Source organism: Pteropus alecto, unplaced genomic scaffold, assembly GCF_000325575.1.
Source record: "Pteropus alecto unplaced genomic scaffold, ASM32557v1 scaffold79, whole genome shotgun sequence".
Lineage (NCBI taxonomy): Eukaryota > Metazoa > Chordata > Mammalia > Chiroptera > Pteropodidae > Pteropus > Pteropus alecto.
The window spans coordinates 18,274,191-18,288,755 of record NW_006494612.1 but is presented as its reverse complement, the minus strand read 5'-3'; the positions used below and the strand labels follow the sequence as shown (position 1 = coordinate 18,288,755).

The following is a 14,565-nucleotide window of genomic DNA, read 5'->3' as shown; positions in this document are numbered from 1 at the left end:
ACTCAGGGAAGAGTATGGGGAAAATATGTCATAAAATTCAAATTTAGTGGTGATTTATGTATATTTACAACCTTTTTTTTATGCAGTTCTAGTGGATTTTGGCTTCCTGTGTTGCTCAAAATATGAGATCAGGCACATTAATAATAATAGCTGAAGTTTGTGCTAAACATTGTTTCTAAAAATCCCTAAATGTTTATACTGTCCTTAAAACATCTGTGAAAGTGTGTGACTATGAAATCAGAAGTACCTCTATAAACTTAATACTTTGATTCTTTACTCAGTGCTCTTTCAAGCATGCCACAGCATATCTTTAAATATAGTATGCCAAAATATTATTATAAATTATAGTTTCCACCTTTGATGATGGGTTATTATCATGAGACACTCTGATTACATTATCTTTGGTTAGACTATGCATTTTGCAGATAGCTGTGTTGTTTAGCTTCCCTTCTCCTTTGAAGAAGCCATGCATTGAACAGTGAGATTTTTTTTGGTTGTTTTTGTTGGTTTGTTTGTTTGTTTTGGTCGCTTCTCATCTTCATTAGCTTTACAAAGTCTATCAGCCTATTATAGTGGCAAATGCCATTGCTTTGTACAAATTCTTCACTTTTACTTGGCCTCCTAAATACTTAATGAGTCTGTGTTGTGCTATCAAATGGATCACTGTTTTTTAACCTGGGTTCCCTTTTCTTTTTAGACTTTGAATTCAGTCACCCCTCGACTACAAGCTGAAGACTGCAGTATAGCATGCCTGCCAAGGAACCATGACAAGAATCGTTTCATGGACATGCTGCCACCTGACAGATGTCTGCCTTTTTTAATTACAATTGATGGGGAGAGTAGTAACTACATCAATGCTGCTCTTATGGATGTAAGAGACTGCTCTTTTTGTTAGTGTAAAGTGTCATGAAAAGCTACATAATGCAATGAACACTGGCTAGTTTTCTTTTCAAGAAAATTAAAATGTCCTAAAAGAGAAAATTGGAAATTTTCATTGAAGTACAATTTTTGTTGGAGAATGATTTTTAATTTCCCCAACAGGAATTCTTAGGAACAATAAGTTTTAGACTTTAAGTTTGGAGCTTGATTGTCAATGATTATATTCTGAAAAGGAAATATCTTCATGTGAGGTTTTTCATCTTAATTATTTTCACAAAAGAAAATCATGCTTATCTATTCTAAATAGAAAGGAATTTTAAAAACCACAGAACACCATACCTTTCTGAAGTTGTGTTAATTTGGAAAACTTTTATCTCTGACATTTAATGTTCCAGTAATTTAGAGCTAACTTATTTTATTAGCCATTAGTTAATAGAGACTATAAGTAACCAGGAAAGACATAAAAGCTATCATGTTAACACATTCATCATAACGAAGAACTGACATGCTCCACTCCAATCTTCAGAAATCGTACATGGAGGAGCAAGCACTCAGCATGGAAAGAGTTTTAAATTATGTCTATAGCCACCTTGCTTTGGTTACCTTGGGAAGAAACAAGAACTCTCTCGAGGTTTAGAATCCTTTTAAACAGCTTATCACCTTCTTTCACCAACATTTCTAGTTTTTGCCCTTTAGCCTTTGGAACCATAGCAAGGAGAAATTAAGTCAATCATTAACAGTGAAGCTTTCTAAGTTCTTGCTCTCATTGCATTTTCTAGAATTCGCTTCTGATAATAGAGACTCAAGAAAACTCAAATTCCACTTCTATAACTAGTCTTTTGGGCAGTTATTTTGCTCCTTTTATGCTGCAGAGCAGAATAGTCTAAAGGCAAGCTCGAGTACCATCCTTGCTTTGACCAGTCTTGCCTCACCATTAATCATGTTCACAGAAATCACATTGGAGTCTCATTGTACCATTTCTTCCCATTTTAGTGGTCTAGAAAGGCAAATATACTAAATACAGAGTGAAAACACTCAAGAGCTTTTTGCTTCTGAGTCTAGATTTGGAGTGAAAACAGGGTGTGTGGAAAAAGGAAAAATATTGATCCTCATGGAGGATCTTAATCTCAAAAAGTTCTTCAGTTTCTTCTTTTGTATTTGACCTGTATTTACTTTTCTCAACAAAGTACATTCCAGTTGTCCAAATCCGTTATTCCATGCCTGTATAGCAATCTGGCTCCATCTCCATGTGAAGCTATTATGTCTTACTGGTCCTACACTGAAGTGTATTGAATCTGCTTGTACAACTGATTGTACATTTTAAGTTCTTGTATTTCTCCATCTACCTTGTTTCTTCACAGAGCTACAGGCAACCAGCTGCTTTCATTGTCACACAGTACCCTCTGCCAAACACTGTGAAGGATTTCTGGAGATTAGTGTATGATTATGGCTGTACTTCCATTGTGATGTTAAATGAAGTCGACTTGTCACAGGTTAATGGCCATGGGTTGCTTTTGCCTATTTATGCACAACTTAATAACATAGTAATAAAATGCTAAAATCTGCTTTGTACCACCCTATTTAGAAAAAATTATGCTCTTTTTCTTTCAAAACATTCATCACCTAGGGCTGCCCTCAGTACTGGCCAGAAGAAGGGATGCTACGATATGGCCCTATACAAGTGGAATGTATGTCTTGTTCAATGGATTGTGATGTGATAAACCGGATTTTTAGGATATGCAACCTAACAAGAGTAAGTCATTGTTTAATCATTCTAACAGAGTTGATCAGAGTAAGTGGGTTATAACCATAATGGGATATAATTCCATTCAGACAACATGAAGAGTAGAATTAATAAACAGTTCATAACCAGTCCCAAATCTACTAATCATGTTATGCCTTAGTATTAGAACAAAAATGCTCTCTAAACACAGGAAAGCAGAAATTTTCGAAACTAAGTTTACTGGTCAATTACTAGACTAATGTGTTCCATCTGAAAATCTAGATTCAGATGCACTGGCTTAATTGAGTTTGATGGTCTGGACTTGGCTGCTGAGCTCATGTAGATGGTATCTCCCGGTTGACTACATGTTTTAATAGTGTTGACATCCAGTTCAGAAAAGGCATGCAGTTAAAAAAATAACAATATCATAATAATTAATGGCAGAGAAGAAGCTTTACCTCAGGAGGAAAGGTTAAGTTGGATCAGCCATTAGAGAAAGGTTCCTTGTCACTATTCCAAGTCCTGTGCATAAAGGAAAACCTCAGGCATGAATGAAAGATAAATCACAGACATCATCGATTATCATCACACCAACAATTCTTTCTTTATGAATGTCCTAACACTTCACTCTGCCCAGATCTATGGATAGAACCAGTGCTGCTACCACTGTGCCCTTTCCCAGGAGCAAAGTAGCAGCTGTGTCCTTCAGGACTCTCTTTTCCTGACTCTTTATGTGCTCTGTGCTAAATGAGAAATTAAGTTGGTGTCTCTCCTTCAAAAACAAAAATTATTAATAAAAAGTCTTTAGATTATGTAACCAAGTAGCAAGCAGAATTTGAAAAGAAAACATTAGTAATTTCTAGGGAATTATTCTTTTTTTAGAGAGAAAGATTGTCCATTTTTTTAGAGTAGCAGCTCTATGTATATGTATTATTTTAACTGTGATAAGGATTGTCATATTTTAGTGTTTCTCATATCAAAATGGCCATATGCATGTCTAGTTAATAAGTCTATATGTATATAACTCTAAACAGAAGATAAAATCCTATCCAATTCTATTGCTCATTTTAGTGGAGAAAAAATGATAACTTCAATCATGTCATAATATTCATGCATATCTTAGATGTTAATTTAAATGAAATCTCATTATGTCTGCACATCTGTTACATTATGTTCTAGTAATATTTTAGCTGAGAAATCGTAGCTGCTAAACTAAGAAAGTAAAACTTGTCTGTTAATTAAGCCATTTATATGAAAAATATTGTAAGGAAAGGAACCGAAATCAGTGTTACTTTTTTTTTGTCAGCATATATGTTTGTTGATCCTCCTCTGTATGTGGTATTCTGGTCCTTATTAGTGCAGGATTTTTTTTTTTTTTTCCTGTTCCTGATCTCATGGTTTAATGTCATTAATTTCATCAGATTTTTAGTACATACCAAGAAATTGGGTGTTGTACTAGATCCTCATCCTACCAAAAGATGCATGAGCCCTTGCTGTATGGAGCTTCAGTTCTGATGCCCCACAATACAGAATCCTCTTATATTGCATATTCTTCCTCAACATTTTTTATTTAAGAATTTAAGGTTTTGATTTATTTATTCAACAATTCTATTCTTCGGACAGTATTTTTCTCGGTTGGAGTTGTACAGAGTACAGGATAAAAAGAGAAATTTCTTTGTCCTTAAGGAATTTATACTTCACCAGGGAAGGCAAGAGTTAAACAAATAATTATATGATCATTTATTTACAAGTATGAGTAATTTTATAGAGAAAAAATACAGAATACAAAGGTTTTGGATGATCTGAACTGGCTGGGTGATCAGAGAAAGATTTCTTTGAGGTAGTGGTATTTAAGTCAAAATTTGAAGAATCAATAGAAGTTATTCGGGGGTGGGATAACCAATTATCCTGGTTTACAGAGGACAGAGAGATGTCCAGGACATGAGTTTCATTGCTAAGACCAGAAAAGTCCTAGGTGAACCCAAGATGTTAGTCACTCTATTTGCAATTGAGAAGGGCAAACAAGAAAGAAATATTCAAGACAAAAGGGAGTATATGTGCAAAGTTCTCAAGACAAGAAATTACTTGCTAAATGTATTGAAAGAAGGCCAGTGTGTCTGGAACTTGAACAGTGTATTTTAGAGTAAAGGGAATTTGGGAGAAGGAAGGGGAGTCAGATTATGTAAGGATTTTAAGCCACGGCAGCAATTTGGATTCTATGCTAAGATCATTTGGAAGCCATTAAAGCAGAAGATGACAAGGTCAAATTTGCATTTCAAAATAAGAATGATGTCTGTAGTAAGAATGATTTGGAAAGAGATCAAAGTTTATTCAGGGAGGTCAACTAGGAGGTAATTATCATAACTTGTGATTGGGAGTGCAGTGATGTCACTGGTGATAAAGAAATGAATTTGAAAGTTATTTAAGAAATATAAACATAGAAATTGATTATTGGATAGCAGATGTGAGGGAGAAGCTTGTATTAAGGATAATTTTCATGTTTCTTGCTTCTATAACTTAGAATGTTTCTGCACTGGCATGTATATATTCAGGATTTATAATCAATCCACTATAAATGTCATTTATATCATGATGTTAATTGGTATGAACTTTTGACTTTTTAGTAAAATTTCTAGTCTCAACTTACATAGAAATACTTTTTTCTCCACAGCCACAGGAAGGTTATCTTATGGTACAGCAGTTTCAATATCTAGGATGGGCTTCTCATCGAGAAGTGCCTGGTTCCAAACGGTCATTTTTGAAACTGATACTGCAGGTGGAAAAATGGCAGGAGGAATGCGAGGAAGGGGAAGGCCGGACGATCATCCACTGCCTGTGAGTGTGGCAGCTTAGCTTGGCCATTGAGGGGAGCCGTTTATTTTCTCATTAGCCTTCACATTTTTTATGCTAAAGTTACCTGACTCACATCTTAACCTTTATAGATATTCAAACAAACTTCCTGTCCAATAACTCTATAATTAACTACTAACTTTAATTTTTGTATGTTTTTAAAAATTGATCATTTAAACCCTTTTGAACACTACTCTGAACCACTTTTCTGATTTACACAGTCTGCAAATCTATCAAAATCTCAGAGTATCTAGGTTGGGACAATCTATGCCTATAGTATATTCCTAAACACAAATTACTGAGTTAACATCCTCCTCCTCATGTGTCCTTTCTCTCTGCCCTATCCCCATACCTGCACGCATATGAAGCAAAATTATGCACAAATTGACAAAAATTAAAAAGGTAATGCATTCGTTTCCCAAACATGTATGATTGTGTGACCTATGGTCACCAAAAGCTTCGCTCTAAAATGCCTTTGCTTTCTTCGGTTTCAGAAATGGTGGTGGGCGAAGTGGCATGTTCTGTGCTATAGGAATTGTTGTCGAAATGGTGAAACGGCAGAATGTTGTCGATGTGTTCCATGCGGTCAAGACACTAAGGAACAGTAAACCCAACATGGTGGAAGCCCCGGTGAGTCAGTTTTAGAGGTAGAAAGGAGTGTAGTAATCAGTCAGTCATTTACCTACTTGTGGTTCGACTTAAACACTTATAGGGAATCAGATATGTAAATGGGTCTTTGTGGGGACTTTCTTGCCTAATGATGAATTGCCAGTGTCCCTGTCTACCTGTATAACTTAATCATATATTACATAAACTGCTAATGATGAAGAAAATTATTTTCACTTAATTTATAAAACGTATAGGTTTTTTCCCCCATTATGAACAATAACGGGGAAAAATGCTACAATAGTTTGGTAAATGGGTCCATAATAAGAATAAATCCTGCTATCTTGTTAATTTTATTTATTCTTTGTTCACATTATTCTTGTTCATTTTTATTTCTTAAAGCATATTGAGTTAACCGGTAAAACTAATCTGATAGATACACTCATAAATTACATCTGCTCTTTAGATACCCGTTGTTTTTAAAGTATAACTGAAATTTATTTTAGTCATTATATGTAATTCTTTATCTCTGGTCAAATTATAAAATTTTAAGTTTTTGTCATTGACAATTTTCAACTTTTACCACTTATAGAGCATAGTTCATATGATGATGCTACCTGAATTTGCTAGGGCTCATAAAATCAGAATATAGCTTACAAAGTAAGAACAGATAGGTATGTGTATGTGGGAGTGTATCTGGGTGAAGCTGTATGAAGAATAAGGAAGAAAGTTAAGCTTCTCTAGCAAATGTCACTTCTGAAGAGAGATGTCTGTGGGTTACACATATGTGCATGATGGGATAAGGTCAGGAGCAGCTCTGTAGTTTATGCTCACAGAAAAGTAAAACAGAAAAACCAAGGCATCATTGTTGCTTGCCCTACATTTATCAAGATGATCAGATAACTAAAATGAGCAATTCAATAAACCTTTAAAGTATTTTCACCACTTCCTGCTCATGGATTGTTCACACAAGAGGCGCATTGCTTCCTGAGACAAAATCTGAAGCGTTATATTTATACTCTTTCACTTTTAAGAGTGATAACAGACTTTTTCCCCTTCTACAAGTCCTCAAACCCCCTCTACTCCACTACATTCCTTAGGTTACTACAGTTGTCCAAACAAGCTGATGTTGGATTTGACTGGAGTGATAGCAATAGATTGAAAAGAAGGATGAATTTGAGGAATTTTTAAGGTGGAATTCAGGTCATCTCATAAAACAGATGGGTAGTAGTTATGTCTTTAAACTTCAGTATGAAGATGTCTTAATATAAACTCTGCCTCTGTCTTTCAGATCGAGTCTTAAAATCATCAGTGGGGTCACTTCTGGGCTCAGAATTCAAATTTTACCTCAAAATTTCACTTTGATTTTCCATTATTACTTTAAAAAAATTCTATGGTTAAACTCTACTATTCTAGAACAATCCAAAGAGTTATTATTTGTCTTTAATTCATGCCCCATGCATCCTGACAAAACTCCCCACCCTCTGATTTGTGTTTAATCACGATTAATTATTAGTTCAGCATGCTATTGACTTAAACTGACAAGTTTGGTAAGGAAATTTAGAGTATAAACCAAATTACCAGAGAATGATTAAAGACACATAACCACTTTCAAGCAATTTTGGGTTCTTCAGATGCACTTGTCACAGTGGTAGGCTAATTTAAATCACATCTACTTGATAATTAGGGTAGGTTTGATAAAGACCTCTTAGGGAAAGTTTTATTACCCTTAGTTTATTTCTGGAGACACCTGCAAGTTTGTTTTAGAAATATGAGTTTAATGTTATTCTTCAGTTCAACGTGAATTTTACCTACTTGGATTAAATTGGGAAGTTTTTAAAGAGTTAGATATTATCATTCATAATTTATGATACAGTCTCTGAATTTTTCTAAATTCTTTCTAATGAAGCAACACAAGACGGACTTACAGGAAAGACAGTTTAAATTCAAACTTTTTGTCATCATCCAAATCGTTTTAAGTATATAAAGGCAGCAGAAATAAATTTTCAGATACAAATAAACTCGAAAAATTTTAAGAATCACTAACCATTTTGAGAAATTTACTTGAATACTCTGATGAGCCAACAACTGTCAAAATTAAGAATTTGGAATTGTGAAGTGGCAGTTTGAAATGACTGGCTTTTTATTTTTTTTATTTTTTATATTTTTTACTACTAAGGAAAATTATTTTAAGTGTGGAGAAATTTTGCATATGTTCACTGTAGTATTATTTATAATAGAAGAAAAATGCAATCTAATAGTCAAATAATCAATGTTAGACTTTTATGTAATATTAAGAGATATTAAATAATGTGAAAAAGTTATGTTACACAAAAATGATAAAATATGAAATTATATCCTCAGACAGATATATATATCCAACCATATTTATTCTAAGGTAATTATTATTTCAAACATACATTTAAAAACTGAAGCAAAATTAAGGTGGTATTTTAATAACAATTTTGTTTTCTAATAATAGAATTATAGAAAATCTTTATGATTATATTTTTCTATGTTGGAAAATTTTTCTGTAATGATCAGATATTACTATTATAATCACCTTTGAAAATATTGTAGATTTAAAAAATTTGATAGAAAATATAAGGCAAAAATAACATATCTTTTTCCATCTAATTTCTTTTTCTTAAACAGCAATCATTAGACTCAAATGTAAAATATGTATGCACAAATATTCAACTTATATATGGAAAAAAAATTTGTAATTCCTGAATAATCTAAATTGTTTGCCAAGTATTAACTTGGTAGCTATTATTCACCATTAGTCTCCTCTTTCTTAACTTTTCTCAACCCTTTTGTGTTAAAATCTTTCAGGAGCAGTACCGTTTCTGCTATGATGTAGCTTTGGAATACCTGGAGTCATCTTAGTTGGGTGAGACTTCAGCATCCGAACAGAAATCTGTTCATCTGTTGAGCCAGCAGCTGTTGTACCCGTTACACCTGTGCAGAAAGATTTTAATGTGGGGGGTGGGAGACTTTTACATTCGAGAGGTGAAAGTATTTTTCTTATGAAGTTGTGTATCTTAATAAAAAGGACTCAGTTTCTATGACTGTATGAAAGCATCAACATTTCGTGCCACATAAATTATATTTAATAAGAACCAGATTCAAATGAGAACTTATCAGTGTTTGTATAGTGAATATGCAGCCTTTTCTCCCCTGATTTGGGTAGAGCAGCCACCACATGTTGCATGAATTAATACTTTCGACGTGGCATTTTTCTCCCTTTTTAAAATAAAAGATGTTAAATCTTTAAAGGAAGAAGAAAGAAAAGCTGTGCTAATTCATAGTAAAGTTCATTTTTTTTTACGTTTCAAGCGTAGCAGATCTCTATATAAATATATAAATATATATAACTGGCTTATTTTCTTTTAATGTGCAATGATGGCTGGATCATTTAAAGTTCTTTTAGGAAAAAAAAAAAACATAAGCCAAAGACTTAAGTGTAAATATGTCTATATGGAGAAAGCACATTATATTTATTGGTTACTGACATTCCTTTTTTGATGGCTAAAATACCACCACTACACAGTCATTTTTTTTTTTTTCTGAAGAAAGCTTTTTCTTTCACTAAAATCAATTGTAAACGATTTTTGTAGGTTATTTTTTGTATGTTTTAGTGTAAGTAGAGGATTAACTTTTTATTCATAAACCAGGAAGCAATGTTCTTTATAGTGATTCTCTTGTGTACATGCTTGTGAATTAAATTTACGTAAAACACCTTGGCAATTAGGTCTTTTAATATAGGACCAAATTAAAACATTTCTCTGAAAATATATAATTTTTCACAATGTCACTAGGTAAATAAAGAATGGTTTGGTGATCATACATGAGAATTTGAACACATACAAAGGCCTTGCTGGTGACATACACAGTGTTGAACGTAGCCTTTAAGCATCATTTAAATTTTAAAGGAATTGATCTTTTCAGCCTATGACCAAGCACTGGTCAAGCAATCAAAATTGCAACATTTATGCTTTCAGGGTCAAGTTTTAGCAAACTGTAAACTGTCAAGGTGATAAAATGTTTCTTTCGATGTTTACATGCACAAGCTTTAGGTTCTGATCACAGAAAAGTGTGAACAAATCAATGCCAGATTCCTGTTTTGTGCATTGTCATTGGATTCTCAAGTGAACCTTTTTTAAATGTAGTCTTGTTCACATGCCCCCTGTAGCTGTAACTTCACATCATCAGTTTGCAGTTTGTTATTGACTAAAGCATTCCGGTATCCTCTTTCTAGATTGCCAGTACATGACATGGTGCTTATAAAGATTTAATTAAAGTAAGAGTGAATAAAGTTTTTTATAATTACAAGTTATTGTTTGCACATCATTTTCTCCTAATTTCCATGTCTTCACTCCTAAATAAATAACCTATTCTCATTGATACAAATAAACCATAAAAATTCTATTAGAAGTAAAACTAATGTGTAAGCATTAATTTCTTTCATTTTAAGTTCTAAAATTGAATGTAACGTCTATATGAGAGTGGAGAGAAGAAAGGCCAGGGGACTGATATCAATTGTTTTTTGAGTTTTTATATGTAAATGATTTGTCAACAAATTCAAATCTGAGTCTTACTTAGCATCTTACTCTCTTCCACTAAATAAATTTGGCATTTTATTCTTTATTTTTTTTTACTTTTTTAAAATTAGTTTTAGTTATATAATACAAAGGCTAGAAACTTATATAATTTATGATGTGATCCCCTGATTACTTTAGCATCCATCTGTCACTACACACAACCATTACAGTAATATCAACTATATCCCTATGCTATACTCTAAATCTCAGTGAATATTTTGTAACTATTAACTTGTACTTCTTAATATCTTTACCTTTTTTCACCCAGTCTCCCAACCCCACTCCCCTCTGGCAAGTACTAGTTTATTCTCTGTTTCTGTAAGTCTGTTTTTGTTTAGTTTGTTCTTTTATTTCTTATTCCTCATATAAATGAAATCATGGTATTTATCTTTCTCTAACTTATTTCACTCAGCATAATACCCTCTAGGTCCATTCATGTTCTTATAAATGGTAAGATTTCATTTATTTTATGGCTGAATAATATTCCATCATATATATGTACCATAACTTCTTTATCTAGTATTCTATCGATGGACACTTAGGTTGCTTCCATATCTTGGCTGTTGTGAATAGCACTGCCATGAACATAGGGGTACACAAATCTTTCCAAACTACCGTTTCAGTTTTTTGGGGGGGTAAATACCCAGAAGTGCAATTGCTGGGTCAAAAGGTAGTTCTATTTTTAATTTTTTGAAGAATCTCCAAACTGTTTTCCATGGTGGCTGTACCAATTTGCAATCTCACCAACAGTGTGTGATGGTTCTCTTTTCTGCACATTCTTAACCAACACATTGTTTTTTGATTGATTGATGATAGCCAAACCAACAGGTGTGTGGTGATATCTCATTGCGTTTTTAATTTGGATTTCTCTGATGATAAGTGACCTTGAGCATCTTTTCATGTGTCTATTGGCCACCTGCATTTCCTCTTTAGAGAGATGTCTGTTCAGTTCTTCTGCCCATTTCTTAATTGGATTGTTTGTTTTATTTGTTCTTGAGTTATATGAGTTCTTTATAAATTTTGGATATTAACCCCTTGTTACATGTATCACAGACAACTACCTTTTCCCATCCAGGTTTTCTTTGTTTTGTTGGTGGTTTCCTTTGCTGTACAAAAACTTTTTAGTTTAATATGGTCCCATTATTTATTTCTTCTTTTGTTTTTCTTGTCTGAGGAGATATATCAGAAAGAAATTACTAATAGCAATATCGGAGAGTTTACTGCCTGTTTTCTTATGGTTTTGGGTCTTATATTTAAGTGTTTAATCCATTTTGAGTTTATTCTTCTATATGGTGTAAGGTGATCCAGTTTTATTGTTTTGCATGTATCTGTTCAGTTTTCTCAACACCATTTATTGAAGGGACTGGTTTTAACCCACTGTGTATTCTTGCCTCATTTGTCATAGATTAAATGACCATATAGATGTGAGTTTATTTCTGGACTCTCTATTCTGTTCCATTGATCTATATATCTGGTTTTATGCCAGTACCATGCTGTTTTTATTACTATAGACTTGTAGTACAGTTTAATCTCAGGTAGTTTGATACCTCCAACTTTGTTCGTGTTTCTCAAGATTGCTTTGGCTATTTAGGATCTATTATGGCCCCATATAAGTTTTAGTATTGTTTGTTCTAGTTCTGAGAAATGCCATTGGTATTTTGATAGGGATACATTGAATCCATAGATTGCTTTGGGTAGTATGGGCATTTTAATGATGTTGATTCTTCCTATCCATGAGCATGGAATATGCTTCCATTTATTTATATCTTCTTCAATTTCTTTTTACAATAACATAATTTTTCATGAACAGATCTTTTACCTCCTTTGTTAATATGATTTCTAGGTATTTTATTGTTTTTGATGCAATTGTAAATGGGATTGTTTTCTTAATTTCTCTTTCTGAGAGTTTATCACTGATATATAAAAATGCAACTGACTTCCAAATATTAATTTTTTATCCAGCTACTTTAATGATTTCATTTAACAGATCTTATAGTTTTTTAGTGGAATCTTTAGGGTTCTCTATATATAGTATCATGTCATCTGCAAATAATGACAGTTTTACTTCTTTCCAATTTAGATGCCTTTTAGTTCTCTTTCTTGCCTCATTGCTATAGCTAAGACTTCCAGTACTATGTTGAATAGAAGTGGTGAAAGTAGCCATCCTTGTCTTGTTCCTGACCTTAAGGAAAAGACTTTTAGCCTTTCCCCATTGAGTATGATGTTAGCTGTAGATTTGTTATGTATGGCCTTTATTATGTTGAGGTTGCTCCCTCTATTCCCACTTTGCTGAGAGTTTTTATCATAAAGGGATGCTGGATTTTGTCAAATGATTTTTCTGCATCTATTGATGTGATCATGAGTTTTATCCTTCGTTTTTTTTAATGCGATGTATTATGGTAATTGATTTGTGGATATTAGACCAAACTTGCATCCCAAAAATAAATCTCACTTGATCATAATGTATAATCTTTTTTATGTATACTGAATTTGATTTGCTAATATTTTGTTGAGGATTTTTGCATCTATGTTCATCAGGAATATTGGCCCATAAATTGCTTTTTTGGTAATGTTTATGTCTGGTTTTGGAATCAGAGTAATAGTGGCCTCGTAAATTGAGCTTGGGAGCCTTTTCTCTTCTTGAATTTTTTGGAATGGTTTGAGAAGGATAGATGTTAATTCTTTGAATGTTTGGTAAAATTCACCTGTGAAGCCATCTATCTGGTCCAGGACTTTTGGGAGTTTTCTGTTGAGAGTTTTTTGATTACTGATTCAATTTTGTTAGTAGTGACCAGTCAATTCAGATTTGTTGTTTCTTCTTGACTTAGTTTTGGGTAATTGTATGTTTCTAAGCATATATCCATTTCTTCCAGATTGTTCAATTTATTGGCATATAATTGCTTGAAGTATTTTCTTATAATACTTTTTATTTTTGTGAAGTCTGTAGTTACTTCTTTCATTTCTGATTTTATTTATTTGGGTTTCTCTTTTTTTCTTGCTGAGTCTGGTTAAAAGATTATCAATTTTGTTTATCCTTTCAAAGAACCAGCTCTTGGTTTTGCTGTATTGTTTTTCTAGACTCTATTTTGTTTATATCTGTTCTAATCTTTATTATTTCTTTCCTTCTACTCACTTCGGGATTTATTTTGCTGGGTTTTTTTCTAGTTCTTTTAAATGTAAGGTTAGATTCTTTGAGCTTTTTATTTGTTCGTTTCTTGAGGTAGGCCTGTAGGACTATGAATTTCCCTCTGAGGACTGCTTTCTCTGTGTCCCATACATTTTGAGTCTTTGTGTTTTCATTTTTATTTGTCTCAAGGTGTCTTTGGTTTCTTCCTTGCTCTCCTCATTACCCCAGTCATTGCTTAGTAGCATGTTATTTAACATGGTGTTGGTTGCTGTCAAAATCATGGCCCAGGAAAAGCACAGAGTGGGACTGACTGCCCAGTAACAAGCCCTCCACCAGCAATTTGTGGGTTGGGTGGTGCAGGGTCTCAGGGAGACACTGGGTAGAGTTAGCCAGTCCCATCAGGCTAATGCAAATGGCTGCCAGTGCTAAGCCTGTGGGCTCCTGCAAAAGTCACAGATCACAAGGAAGCCAGCTGCCATCAACCTCAGCCCATAGAACCCAGCAATTCACCCAAGAGACACTGCAGTTTGGGCTGGTACCAGCGGCCTACCACAAAAAGTCTTCCCTGTTATGTGCAGGCCACATGTGGGTGGTACAAGCTGAAGGCTGCTGCCTGCCCGCCAATGTGTAGCCAAGGTAAGGTGCAAGGGTGCTGGCTGCCTGGCAACAGACACCCCAGAGGGCTATTCGTGGGTTGGGTAGGGCGGGGTCTCAGGGAGACACAGGTGGAATGGGCCGCTCTCACCGGACCATTGCAGCTTTAGAATGGCTGAGGG

General features: G+C 33.9%; 1 protein-coding gene across 9 annotated transcripts in view; it reads left to right on the top strand.

Moving 5' to 3' along the window:
- The window catches only part of PTPRK (protein tyrosine phosphatase, receptor type K), a 483,452-nt gene extending 472,951 nt beyond the window's left edge, over positions 1 to 10,501 (top strand). For 5 of the 9 annotated variants that reach the window (XM_015600078.2, XM_025042409.1, XM_015600077.2 and 2 more), the window contains 6 exons: positions 698 to 871; positions 2,241 to 2,372; positions 2,507 to 2,632; positions 5,274 to 5,437; positions 5,947 to 6,082; positions 8,894 to 9,032. In XM_015600078.2, the coding sequence (XP_015455564.1) occupies positions 698 to 871; positions 2,241 to 2,372; positions 2,507 to 2,632; positions 5,274 to 5,437; positions 5,947 to 6,082; positions 8,894 to 8,947 (786 nt within the window). In that variant the 3' untranslated portion in view covers positions 8,948 to 9,032. Of the gene's footprint in view, positions 1 to 697; positions 872 to 2,240; positions 2,373 to 2,506; positions 2,633 to 5,273; positions 5,438 to 5,946; positions 6,083 to 8,893 lie in introns of all 9 variants that reach the window. The other 4 variants (XM_025042408.1, XM_015600081.2, XM_025042412.1 and 1 more) reach the window with 1 other exon arrangement.
- The last annotated feature ends 4,064 nt before the right edge of the window (positions 10,502 to 14,565 follow it).